The following is a 20,044-nucleotide window of genomic DNA, read 5'->3' on the forward strand; positions in this document are numbered from 1 at the left end:
ACTGAATCCAGATTTAAAAGGGTGCGCACACTAAAAACTGATTCCCCAGCTGATCCAAGCCTCTGGTACAGAGTCCTCCGTTGCCTGGAATAGCGCCCACACTGGAGAAGTACATGTTGTACAGTCTCTCTTTCCCCACACTCACACCTGCCATCTGGGTGTTTGCCAATCAGAGCCAGCCCACTCCTCAGCCCACGGTGTCCAAGCCTCAGTCTTGTGATTGCTACATCATCTTTTCTCATACACCTAAAAGTGCACCTATCTTTATTTACATTTTCCTGTATTGTAAAGTACGCCCTTCCCTTCCTTTCCTTCTCCCAAGAATTTTGCCACCTTTCTTTTAGAGCCCTGTTTATTTTTTCCATGTACTCGGGTGCCCCATATTGCAAATGAATTTGCACTTATTCCTCCTTCACCACCTTCTTTGCCTCCTCATCCGCCTCCTCGTTCCCTTTCACACCCACATGAGCCGGCACCCAGAGAAACCCCACCTCCTCCCCGCCTTGTAAATTCTGAACACAGACTGTAGTATTTCCACAATTAAATCCGGTCTGGACTTGGATTTTCCTTCTTTAATTGAAATGAAACTTGCAGCTTAATCACTACATATTGTTGAATACCCCTGTTTACTATCCTCCACCCATCGTAAGGCCCATAAGACTGCCACCATCTCTGCTGTGAATACTGACATATGATCTGAGACTCTATGCCCTATTCTGTACCCGATTTCAGGAATGCTAATACCCACTGCTACTTTACCACTCTCACGCTCCTTTGACCCATCAGTGTAAATGAGTAGATGGTCTCCCCATACTTGTTGCTGCCAAACTTCTATCTCTTTTACTACACCCTCTGACATCCTTGATTTGCTTATACTTTAGGTCAACACTGGGATCTGGGATCAGCCATGACGGATCAACTGAACGACACACTGGAGAACAAACACTAACATCCCTAATACCAATTTCCTGCGCCACAGATTTAAGATTTTCTGCAAAGTTAGTTTTAGTTTTTCTTATTCCCATAAACTCCCAATGATCACCCAGTAGGTCTTTTGTTGGTAACACTTCCCTTTGTCCTTTGAGCTTCATTGGGTATTTCAAGCCAAGTTTATATCTTCTTAATACTAGCGGCATCTTATCCATTTCTATTAGTAATGCTGCTATTGGAGTTGTACAGAATGCTCCACAGCACACTCTTAAGGCTTTTGCTTGGACTATGTCTAATTTGTTTAACACTGAAAGAGCTGCTGATCCATAAACCATGCATCCATAATCAATTGCTGATCTTATCATTGCTCTGTAAATCCTCATCATTGATTCTCTATCAGCCCCCCAGTCTGAACCAGCCACACACCTAAGGACATTATTTATTTTCCCACACTTCAAAGCTACCATCTCAATATGCTTTTTCCCTGTCATTCTTTCGTCCAACCACATTCCTAGAAATTTAAAGTACTTGACTCTCTCAAGATTGTTGTTGTACAATTTAATTGTCTGTGATGGCAGCTTTTTCTTATTTCCAAACACCATACACTTAGTTTTGTCTGAACGACACATCAAAGACGTATCAAAGTAAATGCATGTGGAACCACTAGGGGGCGGTGAATCCTCCACGGTGCAGTTCACCTTCTGAACTGCATTGACACACACACACACACACACACACACACACACACACACACACACACACACACACACACACACACACACACACACACACACACACACACACACACACACACACACACACACACACACACACACACACACACACACACACAATTCTTTATTTGAATCCACCAATCACATTACAAGAGACAAGATTCAAATATTTTCGGAGATAAGACAAGTCATTGTTCAAGGGTACAAAAAACATCTCCTGCGCCACACTGCCAGGCTGCCTATCACTGCTGATATGGAGCAGAACTTTGCTAATTGTTTAGACTTTTTGCTGGAGAGCCCAGCCAGCCTTAACCCACTGAAAACACGGTTGTGGACATGCCCCAAGCTTCCAAAAATAAACACTATTAGCTTGCACTGGTAGCCTAGGTCCCTTAGAATTTCCAGAATGGGCTGGTATTTAAGGATTTTATCGTTGAAAGCCATTTCCATGTACAGGTCAAATACACAGCCTATCTCAAGTAGGAGCACTTCCCTTCTGTCTCTGTTTAAAAACACAACATCAGGGGTATTTGGGATGTTACAAAACACATCAATAGAGCTGTTAAACCATTCCGGCATAATGCGTGAATGTTTGTACATGGTTACATTTTCCAAAGATACTTCCTTAACATTACTGGAAATTAGATCGACAAGTCGGTCATGGCGTGCAATATACAGTCCTTTGTACATAGTACAGCCATTCACAACATGGGCAACCAGTTGATGGCCAGAGTGCATTATACAGTGTGGATGGTGGTGTGCAGGATACCATAATGCCAGATTGTATTTGGTAGGTAGCACCTGCAGCCTAGCTTTGGCAGTGAAACAGAGGATGTCCTCCCCAACAGCAGCATTTTTGTACATGGAGTGGGAAGCAGAGTGGTCGGCAAAGTCTAGGCATGCTAGCTTTCCCTGCATTCTAAGTCCAGTCCAGTGTTGTTTGGCCTCTGTTTGTTTTATGTTGAGAAGGAATCTCCTTGCTGTAGTGTTCTGTAGTATGTGTTGTGCCTCGTTGTGATATACAGTTGCCTCTGCGGTTACAGAAGGGTCGGTGACAACTGCATCAGAATCCTGTGGTGCTGTGTGTGAGTTGTGTTGTGTCCATTCCAGTTTGACTGACATTCTGTTGCACAGATCATTTGATCCGGCCAGTCCGACCGAACTCCAAAGCCTGCAGCTTGTGTGTCAAGTTTCCCGCTGCTTTTCCTCCCAAAGCCTAAGAAGCTGTTCTGGCCTGCTTTGGCCAGAGGGACCTTCCTCTTCCTGAGGTCCAGCATGAGGGAAGCTCTGGCAAGCTCTCTGACAGTAACGTCATCATTGTTGAGCATGCTGAGGAGGTGTGTCAGCCTGGTAGCAGTGTATACCCATTCCACGTTTGGGACACCCAGCCCCCCCTCTTTACGTGAGAGGAAGATGAGGTCCCGGGTAGAGTGTGAGTTCAGCCCTAGCCATTTTCGGACAGCCTGGACTGTTTTATTGTTCATGTCTTGTAAGACATTTTGCAGGATGTGAACGTTTGCAAAGAGGTGTTGAACCTTTGCAAGGGCCACCTCTCTGATAGCGTCCAGTTTCATGACTACAGGGAGTGGGGAGGAATCTATTAGATCGATTCTGTTCTTATAGGCACTACATAGCTCCTGTGCCTGCTCCCCCCACTCACCCGCAATGTTGATGTTATGGCCAAGATAGGTGTATGACTCTTGGCGTGAGTAGACCCTGATAGGCTGCCCCATTATTGTGAAGGAGGGCGGTTTGTCAGATTTGGCTTTATACCAGCGGTTGCCACCACTGCGTCGCTCATAAAGAGCTGCACACTTGGTGTGCTTCACCTCCAGCTTTGACCAGTGAAGAAATTCATCTGTTCTGGCCAGCATGTTATGTATGACACTCTCGTCTCTGGAGGACACCTCGACATCATCAGCATAACCCTGAACAGGGTTTGGGGATCTGATATCAGGTGGTGCACACTGACCGAGCCACTTGAGCCACTGGTTAATGGCAAGGATGAAGTTCACCGCACTCCAAGGGCAGCCTGTTTTAATCCCAACCTGGAGCGGAATGGGCTCTGTGAGTTGGTGTCCACAGATTACCTGCAGAAAAGATCCCTTATATACATCTGTTATGATGTCCGCAAAGGGCTGAGGTAGATGGATCTCCTTCAGTGCATTCAGCATAATTTTGTGGGATAGTGTTCCAAAGGCATCTCTAAAATCTAGGAAAACAGTAAAAAAGTTTACATGATTCATGTTTAAAATCATCTACTCCAGTTTTAAGGCAGAACACATGCTCGTTCATACCCTGTCTGGCTATGTAAGCTTTTTGTTTGGGTGAGAGGATGCCTGTGTCCACAAGCCATGGGAGGATGCGGGCAAGCAGACATTTCATGAAGATTTTGTAGACACACACACACACACACACACACACACACACACACACACACACACACACACACACACACACACACACACACACACACACACACACACACACACACACACACACACACACACACACACACACCACAATAAGCAAGTAAAAAGAAGAAAGAAGAAGAAAGACCGAACACAAACCCTACCCCCGTTACTGAACACACAACATGATGAAGGATTCATCAAGATAGGCTTATTCTCCTTTCCCAACAGTAACTGAATTACTCAGAGTATTGAAGAAACACTTGTCAGTACACTGTCTTGTGTTTCAACACATTGTAGGAAATTGGAGCTGATTGGACAATTCAGCCAATGAATCTAAAAGGCTACCTCCCTCAGCAGCATTCGTGCATTGCGCAACTTAACTGCAGAGAGAAGTAATAATAATAATAATAATAATACATTTAATTTAGAGGCGCCTTTCAAAACACCCAAGGTCACCTTACAGAGCATATAGTCATCATACATATTTAAAAAAAAAAAACAAGACATTGTGGAAAAAATAAATAAATAAATAAATGAATAAATAAATAAACATAAGCAATAAGAAATAAATAAAACAAAAACAAGACAAAACAAAACAAAGAAAAAACAATCAAAACAGTGATCAGTTAGACGTTGTGTGCGAGTTTGAACAGGTGAGTTTTGAGTTGTGACTTGAAGGTTGTAATGGTGTCTGACTGTTTTATGTGTGGGGGGAGGGAGTTCCAGAGCCTGGGTGCTGAACAGCTGAATGACCGGGCACCCATTGAAGTGAGTCGTGATGTGGGGATACATAGTAGTCCAGCAGAGGTTGAGCGGAGGGAGCGGGAGGGAGTGTATTCTTGGAGGAGGTCGCAGAGATAACTGGGGGCTAGGTTGTGGAGAGCTTTGTAGGTGAGGAGTAGGGTTTTGTATTGGATGCGGTAAGTGATAGTTTGTTAATTAGCAGAGTGCCGTAAAAGCACTTTCTACCCATTTCAGTGGAGGAATTGTACTCCTCATGCAATGTTATACTTAAAAGGAACAAGTAGGTTACATATTAATGAAGTCTTTTGGCATGTAGCATATAAAATATATATTCAACGGTCCCAAACTGCATTTGTCACAGACCTTGAGACTCGGGTAAAACACTATAGGACATTGATCATGATATGCCTCAATATCAGAATAACAACCATGGGTCAAATAGCAATGGCTAGTGGAATGAAAGTGAAAGCAGTGTAAGCTTGTCCAGGCCCTGAACGTCAGGATGTAGGCTATGAAACAGAATACATTTTTAGCTAGTTGACATCCCAGAAACCAGTTCTATATTTTCTTGGGGAGGACCCCCGTCCATTACTGCACCCCACCCACGAATTGGATCACCAGCCGCCGCTGCAAACAGGGAGTGAAGGGGGACCAATGCTAGGAATCTTCTGACTTTGACCCGTTAGAATAATGCTGCCTTCTAGAGGGAGGACCGGCCTAAACTGAGCATCACTGAGATCTAGACACTTAACCTGGGACCTTTTAAAATGGATCATCTTCAACCATTATCGCCTATTATGATACAATCCATCCAAGGTAGTTAGCATTAAAGGGACTCTTACCTTTGTTGCATTTTTACACTTTTTTTGGATAAGGTTAAATTGGTATTAATAAGGTAATAACACTCTAATATGCAAGACAGACCCACCAGGAGTAAAAACAAACATTTATTTTACTCTCATAATATTTAGTGAAAACTTCAACCAATAAAATTCTTCGGACCGAATGACCTTATTGGCCGACAGACCTGTCTGTTTGCTGCATGGATATATAAGGTTTTCCGTCTGCTTCTTGTGGCGCATTCGGGCCCGCGTCATCAAGGCGCGTCCTCAACTAGAGGGTTTGTTTTGATTCCACGGCAGACAGTAGCGACCGTAGCGACTGACGATGGCAGACCAAAGTGGTCCACGGCGTACTGAAACTGCACCATTCAGTCCGATTAGGGGACTCATCTCGGACTCAGACTCACAGAGTTACCCTCCTCTGGAGCCTCAGGAAGACCTCCAGACTGTTGGCCACCAACTGCACCATTCAGTCCGACAAGGGGACCCGATTCGGCCTCAGAAGCCAAGTGGTCCCGCTCCCCTGGATGATTCTCAGGACCTCCAGACCGTTGGCAACCAACCGCACCACTCAGTCCGATTAGGGGACCCATTTCGGACTCAGACGCGACGTTGTCCCGCTACTCTGGAGCTACTGGAAGACCTCCAGACCGTTGGCACCCAACCGCACCACTCAGTCCGATTACGGGACCCATTTCGGACTCAGACGCGACGTTGTCCCGCTACTCTGGAGCTACAGGAAGACCTCCAGAACGTTGGCACCCAACCGCACCACTCAGTCCGATTACGGGACCCATTTCGGACTCAGACGCGACGTTGTCCCGCTACTCTGGAGCTACAGGAAGACCTCCAGAACGTTGGCACCCAACCGCACCACTCAGTCCGATTACGGGACCCATTTCGGACTCAGACGCGTCTTCTTCGGACTTCTTGTTTACTAGACCCCTGGTAGATATTATGACCCCTGGGAGTCTAAACATAACCCATGGGAGTCTAAACATAACCCATGGGAGTCTAGAACTTTTGTACTGTAGCGACCCTGGGACAGTTAAATAGTTTGTGTGTTATGTGTTACATTATATTTCGTTGTCCGCTATGCCAGTTGTTCTATGTGTATGTATTGTAATGTTCTTCTTGTCAATCAGCGTGGGGGCGAATCATTAGGTCAGCTGGGGGAGGGCCTTGGAAGAACAGGAGGGTGGGGGCCTGCACGCGAGTGAGACCGTGTTGGGGGTTGCCGGGGTAACCGGGGTTTGTTTTGTGTCGGTTTTCTGCCGTTGGTTACAATGTTACGGGTTTCAGTGACCTGGTTTTGGTTCATTAAAACTACCTTCAACTACTAATGACTCGACATCATTATGTCACCGGCGAGGTCGTTACAGTACTCTAAAAAATAACGCTTAGTTTTGTACGCTTAGGGGGTGGGGCATTGGAGGAAGGCGGGATGATTTGAATGTGCTGTAATTCTCAAATGCAACAAAGGTCAGAGTCCCTTTAATAGGTCTAGACTCTATGGTATTTACACACATAACTGATGCTATCTACCGTTACATTAGCGACAGTAACTTGGCTGTTAGCTGTAGCGCTAATGCTAAAGCAACATTATAATGCTAACAAGGTAACCATATACAGTACAGCAACACAATGATATGGCGTTAGTCAACTTACTTTTGTACATCCAAACACTGAGCAACTGCGATGCTTCGCTCGTTTGCAAGCCACGGTGACTCTCAAGGAGAGAACTGTGTACACGTTCGTAACTCATTTTCTCATGGGCGGTCGGGACAAATAATCTGGGCGGGCAAAATAATAGAAAGGGGAGGTAACCATTCCCCGTAATGTCCTTTTTTTTTTTTATTAAACATGGTTAAAAATAATACAAACAGAATAAATGCAAGAAAAAATCCTAAGGAATAAATAATGAAGTTCAAATGATACCGTTTTTTATAATTATGATGATGTTCAGCTCGTTTGTTAAAAGAAATCAAAGCTTTTGGACCAAACAATAACACTATTTGAACAGATTAACCGAAACCATCAAACAAGAAAAGAAAAACAGAAATTCACTGCTCCAGCTCATAACAACTCATTATTTTTTTCTGAAGATTCTTTTTAGTTTTGATATAGTGGTACATTTTAAGCCTATTGCATTGGTTCAAAGTTTCCCTCTGTTTTAGGAACTTTCTACACACACACACACACACATCGGACACACAGACACACCGGACACACACCAGACACACACACACCGGACACACACACACACACACAGACACACACCGGACACACACATTAGTAAACAGAAAAAGAAGAGACCCACCCGACACAAACCCAACCCCTGTGCATGACCATACGACATAAGGAACGATTAATCATGGTAGGTTTGTTATCCTACCAAGTGTATTAAAGAAACACTTGACACTACACTGTGTCTTGTGTTTCAACTCATCTTGGTAATTTGGAGCTGATTGGACAATTCAGCCAATGAATCGAATAGGCTACCTCCCTCAGCAGCAGTCGTGCATTGCCCAACATGACCACATGCTGAGAGAAGTGATAGACAGTTAGCAGAGAGTCGTAAAAGCACTTTCTACCCATTTCAGTGGAGTAATTGGACTCCTCATGCAATGTTATACTTAAAAGGAACAAGTAAATTACATATTAATTAAGTCTTTCGGCATGGATTAAAAAAAAAATGATACAACGGTCCCAAACTGCATTTGAAATAGACCTTGAGGCTCGGGTAAAACACTATAGGACATTGATCAGGATATGCCTCAATATCAGAATAACAACCATGAGTCAAATAGCAATGGAAATGAAAGTGAAAGCAGTGTAAGCTTGTCCAGTCCGCTTGGCATCCCAGAAACCTATTCTATATTTTCTTGGGGAGGACCCCTGTCCATTACTGCACCCCACCCACGAATTGGATCACCAGCCGCCGCTGCAAACAGGGAGTGAAGGGGGACCAATGCTAGGAATCTTCTGACTTTGTCCCATTAGAATAATGCTGCCTTCAGGAGGGAGGACCGGCCTAAACTGAGCATCACTGAGATCGACATTTAAACAGGGACCTTTTAAAATGGATCATCTTCAACCATTATCGCCTATTATGATGCAATCCATCCAAGTTAGTTAGCATTAAGCGCACGGAATGGAAAGGTAAGTGGAATGAACACAATCATGTATAACGTGGGGTTCAATCTGAGTCTATTTCACAAGTGAACTTTGTAGGCTTTTTCTAATAACAAAGTTAGAGGTAATGACATAGTTGTGGAAATATCAAGCGTAGCTTCAATATACAATTGTATACAAATGATATGAACCCTGTTTACATAATTAGTCAATTTAAAGTAATTTATATACATTCTCCTTGGACCTAGAGATACCTTCCGTCCCCTCTAATTGAAAGGTGTTAAGATAGTTTGCATTTGCAATTTAACTTATTGAACAAATGCTTGGTAACTTTGTTGCCTGTTTCTTCCCATGATTAAGCTCTAAAAATAAATCAAATGTTTTGCAGTCAGAAGTGTCCCAGAACTAAGTTATTCTTCATCACAGACATCATATCTCAAAAATAAAAACATGGCGAATCAAAAATTGGACTGCGTTTAATCGTGATGAAAAAAAAAAGCCGCACCTGGATACAGGTGTCAAAGCATCCCTTTAAAGGGGTAGTTCGGAATTTTGGACAAAGGGCCTGATTCTCATAATGTTAGAAATAAAACAAACGTTAGAAATTAAGCTTCTCGCCGGTGTGAGTCTTCATGTGGACGTTCAGGTTGCCATGCCGAGCGAAGCGCTTTGTGCAATGGTCGCAACTGTAGGGCTTTTCCCCCGTGTGAGTCTTCATGTGGCCCCTCAGGGACGAGCTCTGGCCGAAACGCTTCGTGCATTGGTCACACCTGTAGGGCTTCTCGCCGGTGTGGGTCCTCATGTGGCTCTTCAGGTGTCCACTTACACTGAAGCGCTTCTTGCATTGGTCACACCGGTAGGGCTTCTCGCCGGTGTGGGTCCTCATGTGGATCTTGAGGTTGGTGCTGTGACTGTAGCGCTTTGCGCATTGGTCACACCTGTAGGGCTTCTCCCCGGAGTGAATCCTCATGTGGATGTCCAGGTTGCCTTTGTGACTGTAGCGCTTGATGCATTGGTCGCACCCGTAGGGCTTCTCGCCGGTGTGAGTCCTCAAGTGGATCTTCAGGGTGGAGCTGTTACAGAAGCGCTTTGTGCATTGGTCACACCTGTAGGGCTTCTCGCCGGTGTGAGTCCTCATGTGGTTCTTCAGCTTGCCTTTCTCAGTGAAGCACTTCGTGCATTGGTCACACTGGTAGGGCTTCTCCCCGGAGTGAGTCCTCATGTGGACGATCATATTGGCATTGTTGGGAATAACCTTTCCACACAAGACACCGGGCCGGCCCTTGCGGCCGCCCTGATGCCCAGTCAGCTCCTCAAGGCGGACGAGCCGCACGCTGCAGTTCAGGCTCTTGGCCACGCTGTGGTCAGCGGACAGCGAGCTCAAGACCTCCAGTTCTGACGCGGCAAAGAGGGTGACATGGCCGTCCACCGCCAGTGGGCCCTCCCCATGTCCGTAGACGCTCAGGTTGCGCAGCTCCCCGCTGTGACTTGACATGTGGGAGGAGCCAGGGGTGTCCACACGCAGACTCTTCGAGGTGGCGCCGCGCTGCGTGCTGCAGTCTCTGATGTCATTGTCTTCTTCAGAGAGGAAAACAGAGAAAGAGAGAAAGTAATGTTTTGAATAAATCATTTTCATAAAGGTATACAGTATGTACTTTGCACACACTTGTGTATTGGAAGAATTATATTTTGACATTCTATCCAACTTCTATTTGTTGATTATGCATTTTCCTTGTCGCCCCTTTGGATGGTCAAGGGTTAAAGGCTCATACTGAGAAGGCAGAATCGAGTACATTCTCAGTTTATCACGGTTGTTTTCTTGCATAGATGCAATGTGTATTACTAACCTAAGGCGGGCATGCCTCCACCAATATCCTCTTCAACCTTGATTGAAATGGTTTCTGGTGTCTGCTGCTTTCCACATAAAGAAGGAAACACACACAAGACATATTCTTTCATTTTCACAGAATAGTTGTTAATCCCCACTAACGACAGATTAGGCATTTTTACCCTGCCAGCTGATAAAATCCCCCTTCGTCTCGGAGCTGGCTTTCTTGGTTAACAGGAGAAGGCGGGGCTACACACTGGAGGTCTTTTTACAATGAATTGCAAAAAAATATATACATAATTTTTTTGATTCAAGACCCTCGCATGCAAGAATGAGTTCACATCTGAGTGTAGGCTAAAACGCGATTAACTATTTACAAGTGCAATAATCCCAACATATTCTTTATTTTGCCAACCACTTTGCTGACGAAGCATTGTAAGGAAAGTTTTTCTGGTACTTTCTCTTAGATCAACTATTTTTCGTCTTCTTTAAATGCGACTGCCTCACCTTCTCTCCCATGATTGTCAGCAGCTTGCGGATTTCCCCTTCTCTCCAGTTACAACTATTCATGTTGATATCGCTGCATCGTCTCTGTTGTAGAGACAATGCAGCAACACCTCTACCCCTAGAACCACAAAGCTGTCTTATCGCATTTACATCAACATGAAACCGCCAATATGGGTAGGGTCAGAGAGGGTTAGTTACCTCGGTCAGTGTAAACGTGCGGATCACACAGGGGAAAAATTGTGCATAAGACGGGCATAATTGGCGGTGTAAAAACATTTACTGAATCATAAAGGTGTGGGCTTTCAATGGGTTTGTTTTAGAGTTGTAACAGAGGAAGCTTCTCTTTTGGATGGTGAATGATAAGATGATTTCCAACCTGCACACTCAGCTCCTCGAGGCAGACCAGCCGCGCGCCGCGCTCCAGGCTCTTGGCCGCGCTGTGGTCCACAGACAGCGAGTTCAGGGCCTCCACTTCTGACGCGGTGAAGAGGGTGTCATGGCCGTCCACCGCCAGTGGGCCCTCCCCTTTTCCGTAGACGCTCAGAATCTTCAGATCCTCGCTGTGACTGGACATGTGGGAGGAGCCAGGGGCGTCCACACCCAGAATCTCTGAGGTGGCGTTGCGCTGATTGCTACGGTCTCCAAAGGCATCGCAATCTTCTGCAGAGGGAGAAAAAAAAGTAATTTTTTTGATACAATATTTGCATAAAAGGGAGGCATTGTGTATTTTTACACGTGAAAGAAACTTTTTAAATGTATGCAACATTGACACAGGGGGTTTAAAATGTGTACTGCTGACAAAGATTCAAAGTTTTGGAGAGGGACGTCTCCTCCAGCACCCTCCTCCCTAGACTCAAAGCGCAAGTGGTTGGCCAGGTTAAGGACACTCAACGAACACCAGCGCAAAGTGATCTGAGCACAACATGACAAGCACAATAATTATATTTTGACACTAAAAAGCAACGTGTCCTTCCCTTTAAGCTTATCAGCTAACATTCATACATCATGAATTTAGTGATGTTTGAGAATGATAAACCAGCTCATGTGGCATCCGTCTTGAAACCCTTCTGGACTCTTGACTGATTCCATCTTTGAAATGCAACTCCGAAGTTTGACTCGTGTTTTAGCAGGGCGTCTGTCATGATGCTTTTCAAAAGAGGACCAGGCTTTTTAGCGCAGGCATAATAGAGTACATTCTCAGTTGATCAAGGTTGTTTTCTTGCATAGATGCAATGTGTATTACTAACCTACGGCGGGCAAGCCTCCACCAATATCCTCTTCAACCTTGATTGAAATGGTGTCTGGGGTCTGCTGCTTTCCACATAAAGAAGGAAACAAACACAAGACATATTCTTTCATTTTCACAGAATAGTTGTCAATCCCCACTACCGACAGAATAGGCGTTTTCACACTGCCAGGCTGGTTCGGTCTCGGCTTGGCAAGCCCTGCAATTTCAATGTCTTGCCTGCGTATAGATTTTTTTGATTCAAGAATGCAAGAATGAGTTCACATCTGAGTGTAGGCTAAAACGCGATTAACTATTTACAAGTGCAAAAATGGCAACATAATCTTTATTTTGCTAACCACCAATTCCTCGCAGCGACTGGACCAGTGGGAGGAGCCAGGGGCAACCACACCCAGAATCCCTGAGGTGGCGCCACACTGAGTGCCACGGTCTACAAAGGCATCGCAGTCTTCTGCAGACAGAGAAAAAAAGGAAAAATTAATTGTTTTGATACATTATTTGCATAAAGGGAGGCATTGTGTATTTGTACACGTGAAAGAAACTCTTTAAATGTATGCAACATTGACAGAGGGTTTAAAATGTGTACTGCTGACAAAGATTCACAGTTTTGGAGAGGGACGTCCCCCCTCCCTAGACTCAAAGCTCAAGTGGTTGGCCAAGTCAAGGACACTCAACGAACACCAGCGCAAAATGACCTGATCACAACATGACATGCCAGGCAAGCACAATAATTCTATTTTGACACTAAAAAGCAACAATGTGTCCTTCCCTCTAAGCAATTGCTTTCAAACTCGCGGCTCGCGGGCCAATTGCGGCCCGCCGGATGATATTTTGTGGCCCCCTACATGACAAAGTTTAGTCACTTTTTTCTTTTTTTTTGGCTGAGTCGCTGCGCTTGCCCAGGGGCCTCTTTTTTAAAGCTTGCTGCGCACAAAAACCTTGCATAAGACGGAGGTGAAATGTACGTAGGCCAATGGTATGGCTTCTCCCAAGTGTGTGTGCGCTGGAGATGCGCAGTTCTCTCCTGTGTGACTCCTGATCATGGGTGGATTACTGCACGGGCACACCGGGCAAATGCCCAGGGGCCCAAGTGCTAAGGGGGGCCCTTGGGCCCCCCTGAGCCGCCCCACAAGTGACTAACAGTGGGGCCCAGGGCCCCACTGTTAGTAACTGAAGTAGACTGAGCCGCCCCACAAGTTACTAACAGTGGGGTCCAGGGCCCCACAAGTTACTAACAGTGGGGCCCAGGGCCCCACTGTTAGTAACTGATGTAAACTGAGCCGCCCCACAAGTTACTTACAGTGGGGTCCAGGGCCCCACAAGTTACTTACAGTGGGGCCCAGGGCCCCACAACTTACTAACAGAGGGACCCAGGGCCCCACAACTTACTAACAGTGGGGCCCTGGGCCCCAGCGTTAGTAACTTTTAATGTTGCATTGTCGAAGCAATCAGTAGAGAAATACAAAAATTCAAGCGAAAACAGCAATAGTAGGCCTATTACTACTGAGGAAATAAATTAATAAAAAGATCACTAGGGGGCACTATTTCAGTTTGTGAATTTGAGACCATTCACGAACAAGTCACTGTCATTTAAACATGGAGCAACGGCGAACTCTAAGTGGAGCGTTGAAGCAATGAATTTATTCAGTTCAGATCATTTAACAAGCCTGGAGATGATGCAACCCCAAAAGGACTGCTACGAATTATACTCGATTGTGGACTGCAATCTATGTTTCCAAATGTGTATGTAGCCCTACGGCTTTTTCTGACTCTGCCCGTCAGTAAATGCGAAGGGGAGCGGTCATTCTCTCCCCTGTCCGGGATAAAAAATTAACTGAGGACGAAAATGTCACAAAAACGCCTCAAGGCACTTTCTCTCATGGCAATTGAGAGCGACCTTATCAATGCACTGGAGTTTGATGATATCGTGGAGGATTTTGTACGGAACAGAGCCCGGAAAAAAAATACATTTCATAGGTGAAATGTATTACTGTCAATTAATGTAAGGAACTGTTCGTATTGAGTTGCTTTAAGTCGTTTTTATTTGTGGTTGAAAGCGGTGCATTCGAAATTCGTTCAAGTCGCCAAAAATTGCATCAATTATGTATTTTTTTATCCTGTTTCGGTTAAATAACGATGCATTTATTTGTAATAATTATTGTGAGGTTGCCTTTCCTGTGCTACAAATCCTGCAGGTATAGGCCAATGACTTATTATCGCAAATAAGTGTGTGTGTATTCTGGGTGAGTGTGTTTATGTTGGAAGGGCGGGGGGCCTGCGGAGTCCACGTGCCCAGGGGCCCCGATATGTCATAATCCGTCTATGCTCCTGATGTATTTCGAGCTTACTGAAGCATCTGAAACTAACCGCTTAGCAACCGAGTTCCTCAAGTTGTGGAGCTTCATATCCCTGAGCATGAAATGTGCGTCAGTTTTTCTCAATGCAAACGTTGTTAAGGTGCGGCCACACCAGACGCGTATCTCGCGTACTTCGCGTCTAAAATCGCCATTTTTTCCATAGGGAACCATTGGTTTAATAAGCGTATTACGCGTTTCACGCTTAATACGCGTATAAGCAACATTGTACGCGCGTATGTGGCGCGTATGTGGCGCGTATATTTACGCGCAATACGCGCTATACGCGCGTATATCGCGTACATTTCAAGAGTTCAAAAAATTGAACTTTTTACGCGAAGTACGCGAGATACGCGTCTGACGATTAGCCGCGTTGCCCAATCAGCGTTGAGCTTGACCCGACGTCACTGGCAGAGAGTAGTGAGCTTGGACAGAAGCATACGGCCGACATCTTTCTTTATTCTGTGTGGAAATAGTAACATAGTTACGCCATTAAATGCTTTTATGGAAACATTTCTAGCGAGAAATGTGCATTTTACTTTCATAATGTTCGCTCGGTGAATGTGAAGGATGTTTGGTTTGATAGTTATGACGAAGAGGGAACGCTCCGTTCACTTGCATGGACATTGGACTCATCTAGGCGAGTGACGTATGCGCGTATGGCGCGTATTGCGCGTATGTGACCATTTTTGACACAAAATGGTCAAGCAACATTTTACGCGCGTATCTCGCGTATACGCGTCTGGTGTGGCCGCACCTTTAGGCTATTTATAGAAAATGTCTGTTTTGACATGTTTGATTGCATTTTATAACTGCATTGGCCTGGATACGTCGGTAGGTGTGTGTGTGCGTGTGCGCGTGCTTGTCTTCCTGTGTGTCCAGTGGGAAAGGAAATATCGACGGTGTGAAAGAGTGTTTTGTATCAAGTTGAGGCCGACACATATTGATTGAAATCTATACATCATGAGATAAAATCATGTAATACATTAAGGAAATTATTACATGCATCTCTTCTCAAAAATATTCGACCCTGGAGGTTTAAACGAATCAGTTTCTCTGACGCAATAATCTACGCGCCTAGGGCTTTTTTTTTTTTTTTTCCTTCTCTTTTCGTGTTTAAATGATGAACAGATGAAGAGCAGCAGTGATCAGGAGGAGTAGGCAAGAAAAGCCATATGTTCAGAAAGACAGTTCATGTTCTGAAGGAGGTTCATGTTCAAAGAGCCGTTCATGTTAAAAAATGCATTCATGTTGCAGAACTGTTAATAGCAAAGCTTGAGAAGACTGCATATTTGTACTTTATTGTGGAATACTTGATGCGGCCCAGCCTCACCCAGACTCTACCTCCAGCGGCCCCCAGGTAAATTGAGTTTGAGACCCCTGCTCTAAGCTGATCAGCCAACATTCATGCATTATGAATTCATTGATGTTTGAGAATGATAAACCAGCTCATGGGGCATCTGTCAAACCCTTCTGGGCTCTTGACTGATTCCATCTTCGAAATGCAACGCCCAAGTTTAACTTGTGTTTTAGCAGGGCGCTGGTCATGATGCTTTTCCAAAGAGGACCAAGCTTTTTAGCGCAGGTAGAATCAAGTACATTCTCAGTTTATCAAGGTTGTTTTCTTGCATAGATGCAATGTGTATTACTAACCTGTGGCGGGCAGGCCTCCACCAATATCCTCTTCAAGCTTGATTGAAATGGTGTCTGGGGTCTGCTGCTTTCCACATAAAGAAGGAAACACACACAAGACAGATTCTTTCATTTTCACAGAATAGTTGTCAATCCCCACTACCGACAGATTAGGCGTTTTCACACTGCCAAGCTGGTTCGGTCGTGGCTTGGCACGCCCTGCAATTTCAATGTCTTGCCCGCATATTATTTTTTTGGATTCAAGACCCTCGCATGCAAGAATGAGTTCACATCTGAGTGTAGGCTAAAACGCAATTAACTATTTACAAGTGCAAAAATTGAAACATATTCTTTATTCTGCGAACCACCAATTCCTCGCAGCGACTGGACCAGTGGGAGGAGCCAGGGGCATCCACACCCAGAATCTCTGAGGTGGCCGCCACGCTGAGTGCTACGGTCTCCAAAGGCATCGCAGTCTTCTGCAGAGGGAGAAAAAAAGGAAAAAGTAATTGTTTTGATACATTATTTGCATATAGGGAGGCATTGTGTATTTGTACACGTGAAAGAAACTCTTTAAATGTACGCAACATTGACACAGAGGGTTTAAAATGTGTACTGCAGACACAGATTCACAGTTTTGGAGAGGGACGTCTCCTCCAGCACCCTCCTCCCTAGACTCAAAGCTCAAGTGGTTGGCCAGGTTAAGGACACTCAACGAACACCAGCGCAAAGTGATCTGATCACAACATGACAAGCGAGGCAAGCGCAATAATTCTATTTGGACACTAAAAGGCAACAACGTGTCCTTCCCTCTAACCTGATCAGCTAACATTCATACATTATGAATCCATTGATGTTTGAGAATGATAAACCAACTCATGTGGCATCGGGCTTGAAACCCATCTGGGCTCTTGACTGATTCCATCTATGAAATGCAACTCCCAAGTTTGACTCATGTTTTAGCAGGGCGCTGGTCATGATGCTTTTCCAAAGAGGATCAGGCTTTTTAGCGCAGATAGAATCTAGCATCAGCCTAGAATCTATGCTGCCAAGAATCTACTATATCAAAGAACAAAAATACTCAATGAGGAAAGTACACACCTTCACTTTTAAAATGGGGCTGCAAAGTCTTTAAGGATAGCTGTGTGCCTACAAATACGCGTTTCCAGGTGCTCTGTCTGGCAGGCAACATCCCTTGAGAGAAGCTGCTGAATGCAAGCACTTGATGGGCTGGCCTGCTTAGAGAACAAAGTAAAATCAGTACTCAGTTTTTTATATTGTATATAGTCCAGCAGCAAGTTGTAAGAAGATATAAGATAAGCATGTTTAGTGAATTACATTAGCCTAATACTTAAAATTAGTTACATGAAATGATATTACATCATTGATTTTTTTTCATATTTTATAGTTCATCTCAACAACCCAATACCATGACATCAAGCTCTAGATAAATCTGCTAATAACCCTTTGATTTAAAACAGATGTGAAGGGGAAAACATGCTTATAATAGTGCGTTCCAGGTACACATTTTTTGCCCGTAAATAACCAGCTATAACTGGGAGTACAAGAGGGTAGAAGGGTGCGAAAACACGGGTTCTTAGGAACGCACCATATGTATTTAGGATGAGTTTAACAGGTCAATCTCCTCATCAGTAAAACGCTAGAACTACTGCGGTCCAGTGGCCGGTAGAATACAGTTGTATTCGTTTGTTGTATGGTGAGCAGACATTGTTAAACATTGCATTCCCTTGGTATCCAAGCAGTAGAGATCAGTGCCTGTACCCCCTTTGTTGAATTGTGCCCATTCTCGTATGATGCCCCTTGCTTGCTGAGGTGCACACTCGAGTTACAGTTCGTGTATTTAGAGTTATGAATGGACGGCAATGTATTAGTCCGCTGTCCTTTCTTTAATAGGTCCATGGTATTTACACACATAACTGATGCTATCTACCTTAATATTAGCGACAGTAGCTTGGCTGTTAGCTGTAGCGCTAATGCTATAGCAACATTATAATGCTAACAAGGTAACCATATACAGTACAGCAACACAATGATATGGCGTTAGTTAACTTACTTTTTCGAGGTTTTGTACATCCAAACACTGAGCAACTGCGATGATTCGCTCGTTTGCAAGCCACGGTGTCTCTCAAGCAAAGAACTGTGTGTACACGTTCGTAACTCATTTTCTCATGGGCGGTCGGGTCAAATAATGTGGGCGGGCAAAATAAGAGAAAGGGGAGGTAACCTTTCGCCGTAATTTCCTTTTTTTTTTTATTAAACATGGTTAAAAATAATACAAACAGAATAAATTCAAGAAAAAATCCTAAGCAATAAATAATGAAGTTCAAATTATACAGTTTTTTATTATTATGATGATGTTCAGCTCGTTTGTTAAAAGAAATCAAAGCTTTTGGACCAAACAATAACACAATATTTGATCAGATTAACCGAAACCATCAAACAAGAAAAGAAAAACAGAAATTCACTGCTGGAGCTCATAAAGATTCATTATTTTTAGGATTATTTTTAGGTTTGATATAGTGGTACATTTTAAGCCTATTGCAAGTTTCCCTCTGGTTTAGGAACTTTCTACACACACACAAACACACCAGACACACACACACACCGGACACACACGCGGACACACACACACACACACACACACACACACACACACACACACACACACACACACACACACACACACACACACACACACACACACACGCGGACACACACACACACACACACACACACACACACACACACACACACACACACACACACACACACACACACACACACACACACACACACACACACACACACACACACCGGACACACACACCGGACACACAAACACACCAAAATAATTAGTAAACAGAAAAAGAAGAGACCCACCCGACACAAACCCAACCCCTGTACATGACCATACAACATAAGGAACGGTCCCAAACTGCATTTGAAATACGACGCTGAAGTTGGCATCCGATTCGCAGCATCCGATTCGGCTTGAAAACCACTTAGAATCTTCAAATCGGTCCTGATTGAAAACCACTACACCTATACTCTTCAAATCTGGACTACATTATCACAGTGAGGCTATACATTATGTAAAACATAGTTTCCGATTTTTGAAACCTTTACCCTATTTGTGAAAATGCAATGCGGTCTGGACCCCTAAATAAGCCTGTATTGCATTTTCACAAATAGGGTAAAGGTTTCACAAATCTGAAAATATGTTTTACATAATGTTTAGCCTCACTTCAGTGGCGGACTCAGGGGGGGGGCAGGGGGGGCAACCGCCCCCCCACGTGGCTCAATGGTTGAAAAATCGCGCTAAAGTGCCCTTCAAGAGTGTCAAAAACGAGAGGAAATTCCTTATTGGCTGCCCTTTTCACATGCAAAACATGATTAGGTGCCCTCTAGGGTGCTCCTTCATACAATAAATGATGATGATGTGCCCTCTAGAACAAGAAAATTCAATGACGTGCCTTAATGAGTGCCCTTATAGTCCCCTTCTGCCCGTCTGGTGCCCTTTTAGTGCCCCCTTTAGTACCCTGATAGTGTCCTTCTGCCCGTCTGGTGCCCTTCTAGTGCCCTGATAGTCCCCTTCTGCCCGTCTGGTCCTTCTAGAGCCCTGATAGTGCCCTTCTGCCCGTCTGGTCCTTCTAGTGC

At 44.4% G+C, this 20,044-nt stretch overlaps 1 protein-coding gene across 6 annotated transcripts; it reads right to left on the reverse strand.

The window, feature by feature from the left end:
* Nucleotides 1-7,425: 7,425 nt before the first annotated feature.
* LOC130381391 (zinc finger protein 300-like) lies at nucleotides 7,426-18,542 on the reverse strand. Of its 6 annotated transcripts, none has more exons than XM_056588995.1 (9): nucleotides 18,441-18,529; nucleotides 17,468-17,604; nucleotides 16,732-16,845; nucleotides 16,388-16,454; nucleotides 12,719-12,831; nucleotides 12,382-12,445; nucleotides 11,511-11,794; nucleotides 10,647-10,713; nucleotides 7,426-10,377 (listed from the first exon to the last, which is right to left on the reverse strand). In XM_056588995.1, the coding sequence occupies exons 3-9, from the start codon at nucleotides 16,834-16,836 to the stop codon at nucleotides 9,398-9,400; spliced, it is 1,680 nt and encodes a 559-aa protein (XP_056444970.1). In that variant the 5' UTR covers nucleotides 16,837-16,845; nucleotides 17,468-17,604; nucleotides 18,441-18,529; the 3' UTR covers nucleotides 7,426-9,397. The 6 variants fall into 6 exon arrangements, with proteins under 6 accessions (XP_056444970.1, XP_056444971.1, XP_056444974.1 ...); XM_056588999.1 differs by having other exon boundaries at nucleotides 7,427-10,377; nucleotides 16,388-16,451; XM_056588997.1 differs by having other exon boundaries at nucleotides 7,427-10,377; nucleotides 10,647-10,710.
* Between the last annotated feature and the right edge of the window lie 1,502 nt (nucleotides 18,543-20,044).

This window comes from Gadus chalcogrammus, chromosome 4, assembly GCF_026213295.1.
Source record: "Gadus chalcogrammus isolate NIFS_2021 chromosome 4, NIFS_Gcha_1.0, whole genome shotgun sequence".
Lineage (NCBI taxonomy): Eukaryota > Metazoa > Chordata > Actinopteri > Gadiformes > Gadidae > Gadus > Gadus chalcogrammus.

What these genes read in the sequence shown, in the direction of transcription:
- LOC130381391 (XM_056588996.1), bottom strand. Translation starts at nt 16,836, where the DNA reads ATGCCTTTGGAGACCGTAGCACTCAGCGTGGCGGCCACCTCAGAGATT. An exon ending in GTCGCTGCGAGGAATTGGTG is followed by an intron (nt 16,455 to 16,731) that starts GTTCGCAGAATA and finishes TTATGTGGAAAG; the next exon opens with CAGCAGACCCCAGACACCAT. An exon ending in TGGAGGCTTGCCCGCCGTAG is followed by an intron (nt 11,795 to 12,381) that starts GTTAGTAATACA and finishes CTCCCTCTGCAG; the next exon opens with AAGATTGCGATGCCTTTGGA.